The 12,750-nt window shown below is 39.4% G+C and overlaps 1 protein-coding gene across 2 annotated transcripts in view; it reads right to left on the bottom strand.

Moving 5' to 3' along the window:
* Positions 1-426: 426 nt before the first annotated feature.
* SLAIN1 (SLAIN motif family member 1) overlaps positions 427-12,750 on the bottom strand; it is a 49,506-nt gene continuing 37,182 nt past the window's right edge. For both annotated transcript variants that reach the window (XM_038144519.1, XM_038144528.1), the window contains 3 exons: positions 7,742-7,906; positions 5,507-5,798; positions 427-1,536 (listed from right to left, as the gene is read on the bottom strand). In XM_038144519.1, coding sequence (XP_038000447.1) covers positions 1,461-1,536; positions 5,507-5,798; positions 7,742-7,906 — 533 coding nt within the window. In that variant the 3' untranslated portion in view covers positions 427-1,460. The remainder of the gene's footprint in view (positions 1,537-5,506; positions 5,799-7,741; positions 7,907-12,750) is intronic.

Here is a 12,750-nt window from a genome sequence, read left to right as displayed (position 1 = left end):
TCAGTGTAATGACAGTTTTACTCACCACTAAGTATTTCCCCTCTGCTTTTTATTTTAGCTTGCCCTTTTCAGGAAAACATGTCTTCAAGCAACTGTGGAGCAAAACTGAGAGCAAATTCATAGCCACAGTGAAAGGCACACAATCTCTGTTTCCCATTGCAAGTCATACTTGCATGCTCTAAACATTAAATTGAAAAAAATCTCTTAAGATCATAGTAAGATTGATTTGAAAATAACACATATTTGTCTTCTAGTCATACCATGGTTTCCTAACACAACTAAAAATAGTAATTTTTCAGGTAACTCAGTTACTATTTGCAAAAATCCAGCATAATCCTTATAAAAGTTAAGTAAAAACTTACGGAGCTAAGTAGATGTGAGTAGCTAAATTCTCACAATGTTTACACTGCACACTGAAGAAGAGCATTATTGCTGAAATAGATTCTTTATTTCCTGAAACATTCCAAAACAGCAGTATACACAGTTGTAATCAAATATTAAGTCATATGCAGTTATAAGAAAGCATTGATTAGTGCAACTGGATTTTGTAAAAGATCTATCAAAAAGATTTATTTGCATTAAAACTCATTTTCCATAAGCAACTGTTAATAAAACATTACAATTTTATTCTTTGTAATAAAGTACTGGAAATCAACAGTAGTTTTAGAGATCACTGTACCTTTGTAAGTGCAATGTGATTTATGCTGCCATTTAAATACAAAACACTATGACAATAAATTAACAATTCAACAAATGGTGATAGACCAACAAAACCATGCTGACCCAGCTGGATGGCAATTTCCAGTGAATGCTACCTTTTTTTTTTTTTTTGTGCTTCTGCAACATAAATATACTGCTCTGTATTGCCAATTGGTAAGATTTTGTAAGATATGTTTCTAGCACTAAAAAAGTACATTACCCCAAAAATATTATTTATGGCACAGAAAAAGTTAAATTATCTCTCTGTAGTTCAAGGTTCAGGCAAGTTTAAATGAACTTAGGTATACAAAATAAAATGTACTGAAAACACTAGAAAAAAATTCAAGCACATACTTAAGTACCCTGAAATTCAAAATAAAACATGTGATGCCTTTACACTGAATAAATTATCTCAGAACTTCAGTATGGCAAAGATGCCCAAAAGCAAAATCTCCTAGTTTGTTCCAAGGAAATGTTGTTGTATTTTGCACACATATAATACTTTCTTCAGTTCCAAATGCCAACACTGCCATTGTTAGTCTGATAACAATGCAGCTGTTCAGGTAACTGATTAAGTGCAATATTTAATATTTGATAAGATGTTCATTTTTTAAAAATGACATGGCATTTTAGATGGTTACACATTAAGATCCTGGGGAAAATAATACTGTATGACCCTCCTTTTCCAAATCATTGTTACCCAGCCAGCTGGGTAATGAAATCCACGTTATGTGTTTTCCACTGTCGAGGGGCATCCTTCATCAATAGCAGCCGTCTCTCCAGTTCCCATCCCGTATCGTGCTCAGTGATGACAGTGGCTTTGGAGGCTGAAGAAAACTGTATTAACCAAATGACAAGGGGGAAAAAAAAGGAAAAGGAGGTCATATTTCCTGTGAAAGATCAAGGTAAAAGACATCATTTACTTCTGCAGTGACAATGGCTTTGGGGCTTGCTTAGAGACATCCCTCTGGTGCATTTCTGGCTACATATTAACGCACATATAAAGATCTATGGTGAAATTAAGGCCACTTCCAATGAGAAGAGCATGAAAGATTTGTAAAAAGGAATTAAGTGAATAAATGTAGTCATGAATGAGATGCCTCTAAATGGCAAGATTTGGTTTTTCAGGGCTAAAGATAGTAAAGACATATTTTTGTCACTATTTTTGTCACTATGTCAGCAAAGAGCTAATGAGAAACACTTTCCAAAAAGCTATTGTGCTCAGCATGCTCATGAAAAACCAGCAGTTTATAGAAACACTGTGCAAGCAGCAAAGAATTCTATCGGCTGGAGAACTCCACCAATTTCTGCTCCAGACCCTCTTTTATCTGTCACAAGACATGTGATGATGTGTCTCCAGAGCCACCAGTTCCAGCACTGCAACTCCTGATGGGAACTCATCATCCCCTGGGTCCCCACCCTCACACCTGGGCTGCATCTCTCACTCATCAATGAGGACTTCTAAAACACTTCCTGACCATCTTCCAAACCCTCCAGGTACTACTGAGGCAACTATTTCAAGTAAAACTAAAAAAAGGAAAAACAACCATCTGACTTGATCTAACTAGTGGTAACACAGCAGGCTCTGTACGTAATTTGTCACAACTATAATTTTGTCACACCCTAATTTGCTGAAAAAAATGTGTTTCAATTTTGTGAAACTATTTCATATAAAAGCAGACCTAAGAACCTTGTTTTCACACTACTCTGCTTTTGTTAAAAGTTACTCATGCCTCCTCTCCCTTCCAAATGCTTTTTGCTGTAAAAAGGCATATATCTTGTAAAGCAGGCAGTTGGTAAGTCAGTCAACAGAGCAGCTTCAACTCTCTGCTACAACTGCTTTTCTACTAGCAAAAACATTGCACCTAAGTAAAAACACTTGGTTAGATTCAGCCAAGCTGCTTTTGTGCAGCTCCACTTCGGTGCAGCATCATTTATCTTTGATGTAAATCCAGTTACTTGAGACTAAGAACATAATCTGCCTCTGCTGTTTTCTGCAACTGCTGCTTTCGTCTCGAGAGAAAAAAGAAAGTATGTTTAACAATCTTGAAAAAAAACCCAAACCAAAGAGGGAAAAAAAAAAAAGAATTATTAGCTAACTAAAAAATAATTGTAAGAATACTGCTATGCATCTAGAGGTGAATCTCTGCTACAGGGCACTGACAGAAAAAACATGCCAGCAATGAAAACCACTTCAAACAAGCACAAGCTGTCGGAATGACATCACGTTGTTTGAGACAACAGAGTTTTGGAGGGGCCATAGCACATTTCTACTTTTCCATCACCAGCTGGATAGCAGCAACTGGCTCCAGTACAAGGCAGCAGGAATAAGCAAGCCCTGGCTCCGCAGGTATACTTACATTCCTGCCACACTTGTGCCTGGTATCTGGCATGATCCAGACCCTGAGCTGCTGACTGATGTTCTGGCTTTAGCTGGAACCTGTTTCATCACTGTGGCCTTGTGCTGGCTGCTCACCAACAGTGCTGCTCCAGGCTGGGTACTGCAGGGCAGCCCAGTGTCCCACTCAGCTCCCTGTTCACCCTGCCCTAAGGGCAGCTGCCCCCACCGCTCTTCACACTGCATAAGGTTAAAACACAGAGAACTGGAAGGTGGGCTCTGCAAGAAGCCCCGCAACTGGAGGTGGAAAGAGATGAGGGTTGTGTGGATCCACTCAATAGGAGCAAAAAAAAAAGCTGACTTTTAAGGCTAAGAAGAAATGGATTACACTATCACAATTTCTTTACACTCCTTGAATAGCTAATGGTAAGGAGAAAACCAGTTAATATTTACTTATTTATCTCAGCTATTATAATTTTTTTATTACAAATTATTAAAAGCACTCCCTCATCCAGTGTTTTATTCTATGCAGTAAATACTAAAGTTCAACCCCAATGCAACCCAATATAATGTGTCTAAGAACCCATTTTAAGTATCTAAAATACCAGTAACTTGGCTACTTTACAGTCTGGCCAAAAGTAGGAAGACAGATTTGCTCTGAGTGTGCATTTCTCCCTAAACACCTGATTTATTTAAAAAAACAAAAGACCTGTTCTATTTTTAATCAAGTCATAACTACAAACACTATTTAAGTTCGAAAGAAAACTCTTAAACTAATAATCAGAAATGCCATTAATCAGAAAATACCACAGTGAAAAAAAACTGACAACTGAATTTCTGCCAAGGAAAGTCTGTATGAACTGAAACCACTCGTGTTTTTCCAAATGAATCTATATAATTGAATGAGGGTTTTGAAGAACTGCAGGCTGACTTCCAGTCTACCTGGGTGTTTCGAGTCCCGTGAACTCCATACTCCCACAGTGCAAAGACCATCCATCTTCAATGATCACTGGTTTGGCTCTATGGCAACACAGGATGCTGCTAAGGCACATTTGAAGGAAAGCAGAGAGGAGCCCAGACTTCCTGGACTATAAATAGCTTTGTTACTGATTTGAATCAGCTTCTAATAAAAACAGCGTTGAGAGTACAGTGTCTCAGTCTCCCACTGAAACCTCTTAATTTTGTTTTTCTTTAATATTGTCTGTTGTATGAGAAGGTACAAAATAGCAAGGGACTGGTCTTCATGACCCAGAAAGGCTTCCTCACATGTTGCTATGAAAGATTTAAGAGCTCTGCAGAAGAACATGAAGTAGAGGAAAGGAAAAAGAAAAAAGGAAAGAAAACCCTCAGCTATAAAGAAGTCTAACTGAGAGAGCTTCCTGCTGAGAGCAAAGGAGGTTATAATAGAAATCTCATGGTACAGTCTTCATCAAAGAAGAAACCTGACAGCTCTTTATCAAAGTTTCACCACAGTTGGTCAAAATCTGTTGTTAGTCACATCAGTGTAATCCCCAAGTAACTCAACCAAAGAGAGAATATGAACAATTGAACTTATTCTGGATATAGTGAAAAGTACAAAAATTATGAGAGCTAAACAGTGACAGTTCATCCAACAGAAAATGAAGTGGTCACACAGCAGCCCCTCAAAAGACGAGGGATGTGTGCAATGCAAAGAAATAGCTGGAGGAGTTAACACAAGTTGAGAGAAGTTTCTCCTTGAAAAGATTTAATTTCTATTAATTACAGAACATGCAGCTAAGAGTTTAACTCCCAGCTATGATAAGGTGATTAAAACACATCTTTCATCAAGACTATTTTATTGTTTCACCTAAAAATAATTAACTTGAAGATGAATTTCTCTCATTTTTTTTTGCATGCAAAAATTTGCATTTGCTTAACAGTACAGCTTATTGCAACCACGTGATATTCCAGGATTCCCTGTGTGTCTATTGTCTCCCAGAGGGAATTGAAGAGATGCTGATTCAACACATGACTGTACTATCCAGGGTATTTCCTTCTTCACAATGCTGCAATGGTACAACTTGCATTTTTACAGACTACTGCCATTTACAACAAGAGGGATGCAGCTCTTGTTATGTGAGCCCTCTAAGATTAGCTCATGCTGTGACACAGAAATAGCAGTAGGCACAAGTCAGGGAGAAGGTAAGCCCCATCAGTTAATGATATGAGGTTTGTGTTTGTTTGGATTTCCAACTGACAGGCGGCAATCCATTCCTATTCACATGTGATTACACACTACCCATTATCAGAGTTTACTAGGAGCTACCAGCATGTGTTGTCCTTCACTACTTCTGGCAAGCAATCCTCACCCATTCAGTGACTCAGCACTGGGAGAAAGAAGCTTATGTTTTATAGTTCCATATTCAGGAGGTAAAAAATTTCCATAATTTAAGCCTAAACCTAAGCCTAAGCCATTCACACAGAGACTGAGGCCTGTTTAACTCTCACCTTCGAACTGGCTGTGCAATTTTACTTCTGGGAATGCCACTCCCATTAACGGCCAGCGATGGTCTTGGAAGAGCACTGCGCCCTACGATGCCTTGACCAGCAGTCTTGTTTGGCATTGGGATCCCAGTGTTGGAATACAGCTGTGAGTTGCTGGACACTGGAATACTGCTACTGTTACTACTCCCTTGTACAGTTGGGCTTACATAGGCAGTAGCTTTGAGAGGCTGTCTGACAGACACTGGAAAATGTCCCACACTATGAACTCGGTGTTGAAGCTGTCCTGGTGATGGAACTGTGAAGAGTGGCAGAAAACAAAGCAACAAGGTCAGTATGCAACAAATGAGACCAGGTAGTAATGATCATTTCTAGAAAGATCTGAATAAGGATAAACACACCATTATACAATTTACTTGCTACTTACAAACTGCTGAAAAACCTCTTGAATCCAATACTGTATCCAGTAACACTGCACTGAACTAAAATATCCTGTTCCACCCCCATCCTGAAAAAAAATCCCAGTCCATATTCATCCTTCTTCCTCCCCTCAAAGAGATTAAATTAGCCATGATAAGCACACTAAGTCCACCTACGCACTTAGAGCTTTAAACAGGAGAAACTGCTGAAGGTATAAATTAGTCACTGTTAGATGATTTTGATTTCTGTGAGGAGGCATGCAACAACCACATCTTGTTCAAGCAACATTGAATTAAAGCACTATGAAGCATCACAGAAGTTTAAGCTTTATGCAGAAAAACAGTAAAAAGGCTATAGAAGGTCTTGAATGTAACACCACAGTCCACAGCTGATGTTATGTAAACCATCATTTTAAATCAAGGCTATGAGCTCCAGAAGCTTTATATATATTGAGTTTTCTACCCAATCCTGCCCTCTGGTGTACATTTAGCAGGCATCACATTCCGAGTCCACTGTCAACAGCCTGAAGCAAATAAATTAGGATAGTGCATTTAGAGCAATCCTTTTTCAAGTCTTTGAAAAAAGGACATCTTTAAACCATTTAAAGTCACAGGAAAAATTGCAGGGGAGTGATTCAATTCAACTATACTGTCAATATATTGTTATGGAACTCTTATCACAACATAGCTCCTAAAATACCCCGGCACAGCCACTTACTATGAATGGTTTTTTAAAAAAGTATTTCAGAAAAATGGAATTTTATACACACACATACATAAGCACATGAACACACACGTATGTATTTCTAAAATAATAAACAAAATTAAACTCCCAGTGCACAACCATGAAAATCCATGTGGGAACCTGAACAATTTCCATTTTCATATTCAAGCAGGAAAAAAATACAACAAAATAACTCATCGGTCAACAATATTTTCCAGAGAAGAAACAATTTAATTGTTTTGAACTCATTTATAACTTGTGCTCAAATTTGAAAGAAAACACCCATAGGAGAAGTTTTTGCCAATCTCTCCCTCCAAAATCTCACAGGAAATGGAGAGCATAAGTTAAATCTTATCTTCCCAAATTACTTATTTTTTCCTCTTTTTCCAAAGGCTTCTTTCTGCCTGTGTCCAGTGAAATCCACTTTTCCCATTTCCACTCAAGAACCTCAACCACTGTGCTAGAAAAGATGAGTTTGGATCTTGATCTATCTTGCTCACATTCTACATTAATAATTCATCTACTAGATCAATACTCCCTTCATCTCCCCATCAAGAAGTTACCTAAATTAAACCAAATACAGAGAAATTTTAATTCTCCCACTCAACAAGTATATTATACTTGAGAATATAACCCTCTTTTTACTGCATTTCCTCAGAAGAAAGAGGTACAACTTCAGTAGGAGAGCGGTCATGTATTTTAAGAGAGTGTTTATACAGGGTACAGTACAACCAGTATTGTATAAATTACCAAGAAAAGAGGTTTTCAATTGTAGTATCAAAACTAAAAATGTGAGCTTACATAAATTAATTGCATTTTTGGTGTTTCCACAATATTACTATTTATTACAATTTCAGTTTTAATGCTGGCACAAGATAAATGGGCAAAGAAAAAAAAAAAAGAAGAAACTTTCAATAACAAGACTGGCAGAATTTGCTTTCCAAAACAGAAACTTTGAAAATCCTGGGGTATATTATAATCTTGTGCAAAAGAACAGTTTGCTTTTAATTTTTCATGGAACAAAGGACCAGTGATCAGGACGTGTATTCTACCACTTTATCGATCTTGTGTGCTCAGCCAAAGAACACAGGTACTTACTACATGACTGCATCCTTGAAATCCCATTACTGGCTCCATGCAAATTGGAGTCAAAGCTCTGACTGTTCCTCACAGTGACAGGAGAGCCAGCAAAGCCAGCAGTACTGCTAATGGTGGGGGTGCTTGGCATCCGGGCGAGGTTAGGCATGCTTCTGCGGAGTTTGTCTGCAGCAAAAGAAGACAACATCCACAGTCAGGTCAGAACTTCCAACAAACACAAGCAGCCTCAGCATCAGTCCTGTAGAAAATCAGGAAATCAGAATTATAACAAACTATTTCAACAAAAAGAGAGGTTTGCTCGACCAGAAGAATATGAGTATGTTATTGACAGCCTTCAAACTGAACCATTATGGCTATTGTAACAGCATGATTATTCACAAGTAATTTTAAAGACACCAATAGGCAGTACACTGCAGAACTGCAAGGATTTAAACAAGAAATAATGACGAGTTTCACATAGATGTGTTAAGTAGGTCAGGTGAACCATGCCCTGAATGTGCCTGTTTCTTTGCAGTGAATACAAAAGCAAGGCTGCACTGGCAGTCAGACACAGCTATGTACTCTGTGGATGTCGAAAGACAGGTGAGAAATCCATCCTAAGAGACTGAAGTCTTGCTTTCAGGTGCCAGTAAGATGCTAAATAACTCCATTCAGAACCTAACCTTGTTAGCATGCTAAGTTTCTGCAGGCAGCCACAAGCAAAAACTGCAAAGTCTTGGTGCTGTTCAGTTGCTTGGAGCCCTAGGTCGATACAAGAATTTTCAAATCTGGTGTTTCTCCCTCCTACCTCACTTGTAGTACTTGATTTGGTAGGCATTTTCAGAGTAGGTTTTTTCTGTAGGGCTTTTCACAAAAAGAAAGCTGCAAATGCCCCCAGTGTTTCTGGGGCAGGTACAACAGCTAAGGCATGTGTCTTAGAGGTCAGAAGACATCTTCAGTCCCATTCACACCAGTTCATTTGAAGAGAGAAACTAAAACCTTCCTGTCATCTCAAGGCAGCTTTCCAATCCAACCACAACACCATGAGGTAATCTAAAGGAAACTCTTCTGGTCTCTTCTACCATCAGGCCAAAGGGAGATGACTCAGTTATATGCAATCAGAAGGGAGTGGAAGAAAGGCACAGACTGAAGGACCTGGTCTTGTGACATGACAGACTTCAGTAAAGCATCGCTGCGGGAAAACAATGGGCATTTATTCAATTGCCATTGACAACATCACCGAGATTTGCCTCTTGGCCAGGTTCAGAAGCACAAGTGCTGTGCTCTGCCAAGGTGGCTATGTCCCCCATCACAGCATGGCCAGCACAGAGGTCACCAGCTCCTGTTCCACATCGGTTCCAAAGGCTGGCAGAGGACAGAAAGACTTACACTTCTTACACTGCAACAGAAAGCAGGGGTGTGCTTGTCGTGTCACAGCAGCTACGACTGTTCTCTCCTACAGTGAGCAGGGCATTTCCAGACTGATGCTTTGGTTTTATACTCAGGAACAACACTGCACACTGCTTGGAAGGGTCGATCTCCTGGCTCATACAGGGCAAGTTCAGTTCACAGAAAATGCAGATTTATTTAGGAATCTCTGTTGATCAGTCCACGTAAATATACAAACTATTTAGCACCATCATTAGCTCCTCTAATCCTTAAAGCTGCTAATAAGTGAAAAGTAGTAAGACGTGACAGTACAGGTCTATCTATACAAGTTATTAGGAGTCACTGACAGTAACTTCAATACATGTGATGCCTATGCAGCTGCAGCAACCTGTGTCACAGAAAGGCTGTATCTCCAGCAGGAAAAGGAAATGAAAGGCTTGAATCCCTGGAATCCAGAGTATAGTCAAATCCTAATAAAGAACTACAGTATGGACAATCTTTCACCAAACAAGTCAGAATTGTGCTCCAGTGACTCACTACTGACAGTGGCAGACTGAAACTGTCAATGGTACAGCAATGAACACTAGCAAGGGGATTACCACTGTGGTGCAGCCAGGTAGTAAGTACTAATATCAATGATGTAACAATGATAGAACAGTCATCAGGCTTCCAAAACTGTCCTGAGGATGCAAACAATAGCACCCAGACAGCTACTGTATGTATCTATTTCTAAAATATTCAAGAATTCTGCAAACTGAAGAGGGAACTGTCACCCTATGATGATGCAATCCTTGGGCAAGAGTGGCAAAAAAATCATGAGTATGGGATGTCAGTAGCTGCAGTTAATTCTGGAGTCCCTGCCTACCCTTTCAAAGTCCTAGGTCCTGAAATCCTAATTCAACATTACAGAACTTGGCAAAGAAAGGTTTGAGCAGCAGGATGGTGGTAGGGAAGACGGCACTGCATAAAACAGCTTTTTAAGTATCATGTTGTATAGCAGAATTCTTTGGACTCTACATGCTCTTCCACTCAGAGACTGCATCAGACACCCCAGGCATCATTTGTGCCTTGAACTGTGTAGTGGATGCAGCTACAATAGCAGAAAAACAGGTACACAAGTAGCTTGGATTTCCTCCATGTCTTGGGTGGCCATGTCTTTTGCCTCCTGTTCATTAGTCCCTTCTTGTTCCAGCAGTTTGCTCTGCTGCTGATTCATTCATTCCTCAGGCAGCAGATTCCTGCTGCACCTGCAAATTCTCATCCATCAAGCAGCTGTGTTACTTCTTTGATGGGTCCTTGTATCTGCTGAGATAAATGGCCCTGAAAAGCAATGAAAATAGCGGGTCAGTTTTGTGTTTGGAGAAAACTCAGAATCCTTCGCCTTGATGGCATTTTGCAGCTTTCATCTCCGTGGATGATGCATCCTCTTTCATCTCCTTCTTGAAGTTTGTTCTGTCACCTGCTTCCCTTAAGAACAGTGGAAGTAGTCTTACAGACGTTTTGTTTGTAAATGAAATGAAGGCTCTTGTGAGCTTAATATATGGAAGCAGAAGGTGCGAATTATGTGATTTTAATATTATTTCAGGCCACTGAGATGTGAATAGATAGGAACTTGCTGAAAATTTATGAGAAGAAAACAAAAATATTTTTCAAAGCTGCTTTCCTTTTCAGACCTCTTTGCAGTCCTAAGACTGATGAGAAAATTAACAGAGAGAAGGAGTAGAGATGTATTCTCAGTTGAGAATTAATTTGCTCAAACATCCTGTTTGTGATGAACACTGGAATTTGCTACAGTTTCTGCTATCTTTTCTGCACTAATCTGGTTCAGTGACAAACCTAAAAAAATCATCAGGTTCTTCCAGTTGGTTTTGTTAGGAAGATGCGGATAGTAACCCCAATAAGGGACTTCAAAGGACCTATACCTGTTCAAGAAATGACTGGAAGTGGTACTTGGTGCCATGGTCTAGGTGGCAAGATGGCTATCAGTCAATGACTGGAGTTGATAATCTCCAATAGCATCCGTAGTTATTACTGTGACCCACTAGTGAGTCTCAGCTATAACTTAGGCTGAAAAAAATATGATGTTTAAGTAGAATGCAGCCATATAAAGCATCACAGGTGTATCTTAGCCTTTCCCAGCCTTCTTTGAGGTAAAATATTATGACCTACAGACAGTGTATTGTTGAGGTATTTATATGTGTGAAGAAAATTCAAGGATAGGTCATGCAAGGGGAGTTAATAATCAGTTCCTGGTTCTTACCACCTTCTAAGAACAATTCCTGCATATACACACATGCTTGTCATTTCATGGGCTTTCTTTAGGCACCATACGTTGCCCTTTCACATGTCTGCAATAGAACTGCCTACTGCACATTTATACTTTTCCCCACATGTGGCATCCATGCTGAATTAGCCCATTGCCTCTCGAGCACAAGAAAAGCTGGGAACTGTGAAATACAGATCCTATACCCTCAACTGAAAATGTACATGAAAGGCCACCCCATAGCACAGATCATATTCACTACCACTATAAACAGGTCAAAAAGCAGGAAAAGGTGTCCCTTCTTTGTCAAACATTCCACAAAATTACAGTGAAGACAACAGTTTGCCTCTCACCCAGCTGTCTCAGTTCTGATTTTTTGCCAGGAAGTTCTTCCCCTGATGCTATTTCTTCTCTGAAGTCAGCTCGGGATCAGTGGCCCAGCTTCTTTCTGGCAGGACACCAAAACAGGCAGCACCTGCTTTCTGTCTTCTGATCCTCGCACCGCTGGTGGCTGTCCCCATTCCACTGCTGCTTTTCTTTTCCCTTCCCTGACCTAATACTATCACTGGCAAAATTAATTAATTCCATGTAGCACGCAAACAGACCGTGTCCTCGGAGCAAAGCTGCTCCAGAAGAGGTGCACTCTTGGTGGGCTGCCAGATGGGGACTTCTGTAGCAGTCCTTGGTCAGTATCATCTTCTATCTGTCAAAATGCCTCATCCAATGAGGGCCTCCTTGCAGGGAGGGCTTAAGATGACTTTACATTGAAGTCTCTTAAAACTCCTTCACAGTTATTCTCTGCAAGTGTTGCCAATGTTTTATTTGAACAAAAGGACTCTCAAACCTCACCAAAAGCACAGAAATGTAATACAGTGAATCAGAATTATTGGTGTCTCAGAGAAATCTGTATCATTCTTTGAGCTACCTTAGCAGTTTCTCACATATATTTAAGTATTTCACAGAAATCCTGCAAATTCCATTCTGCCTTATCTGCACTGTATGTACAAATAGGTCAGAGTAAAGCCATAAGGAAAAAAAACAAACTCAATTTGTTTTCAAATGCTTCTCAATTTTAAATATTATGTTCTATATTATACAGACATTCAGAGTGTGTTCTGAAATCCCTAACAAATTTGTAGACTCTATAACAACTTCTCTTGTAGACTCTATTACAACTTCACTTTATGGTATTAATTTGTCTTCATCTCTGAAGACTTGAGATCAGTCTCTGCATTATATTTGTCACAGTTATAACATTTCTAACATCCCAAATACACCAGAGTCTTTTTAATGGTCTGTGGAATCCACAAGTTGATGCAACAGAGACATCAGTGTGTAAAAGCACAAATACAGATTAAAGCAAGTCCTTCAGTTAAGT

This window comes from Motacilla alba, chromosome 1, assembly GCF_015832195.1.
Source record: "Motacilla alba alba isolate MOTALB_02 chromosome 1, Motacilla_alba_V1.0_pri, whole genome shotgun sequence".
In the NCBI taxonomy this organism is placed as follows: domain Eukaryota; kingdom Metazoa; phylum Chordata; class Aves; order Passeriformes; family Motacillidae; genus Motacilla; species Motacilla alba.
This window is presented reverse-complemented; position numbering and strand designations above follow the sequence as displayed.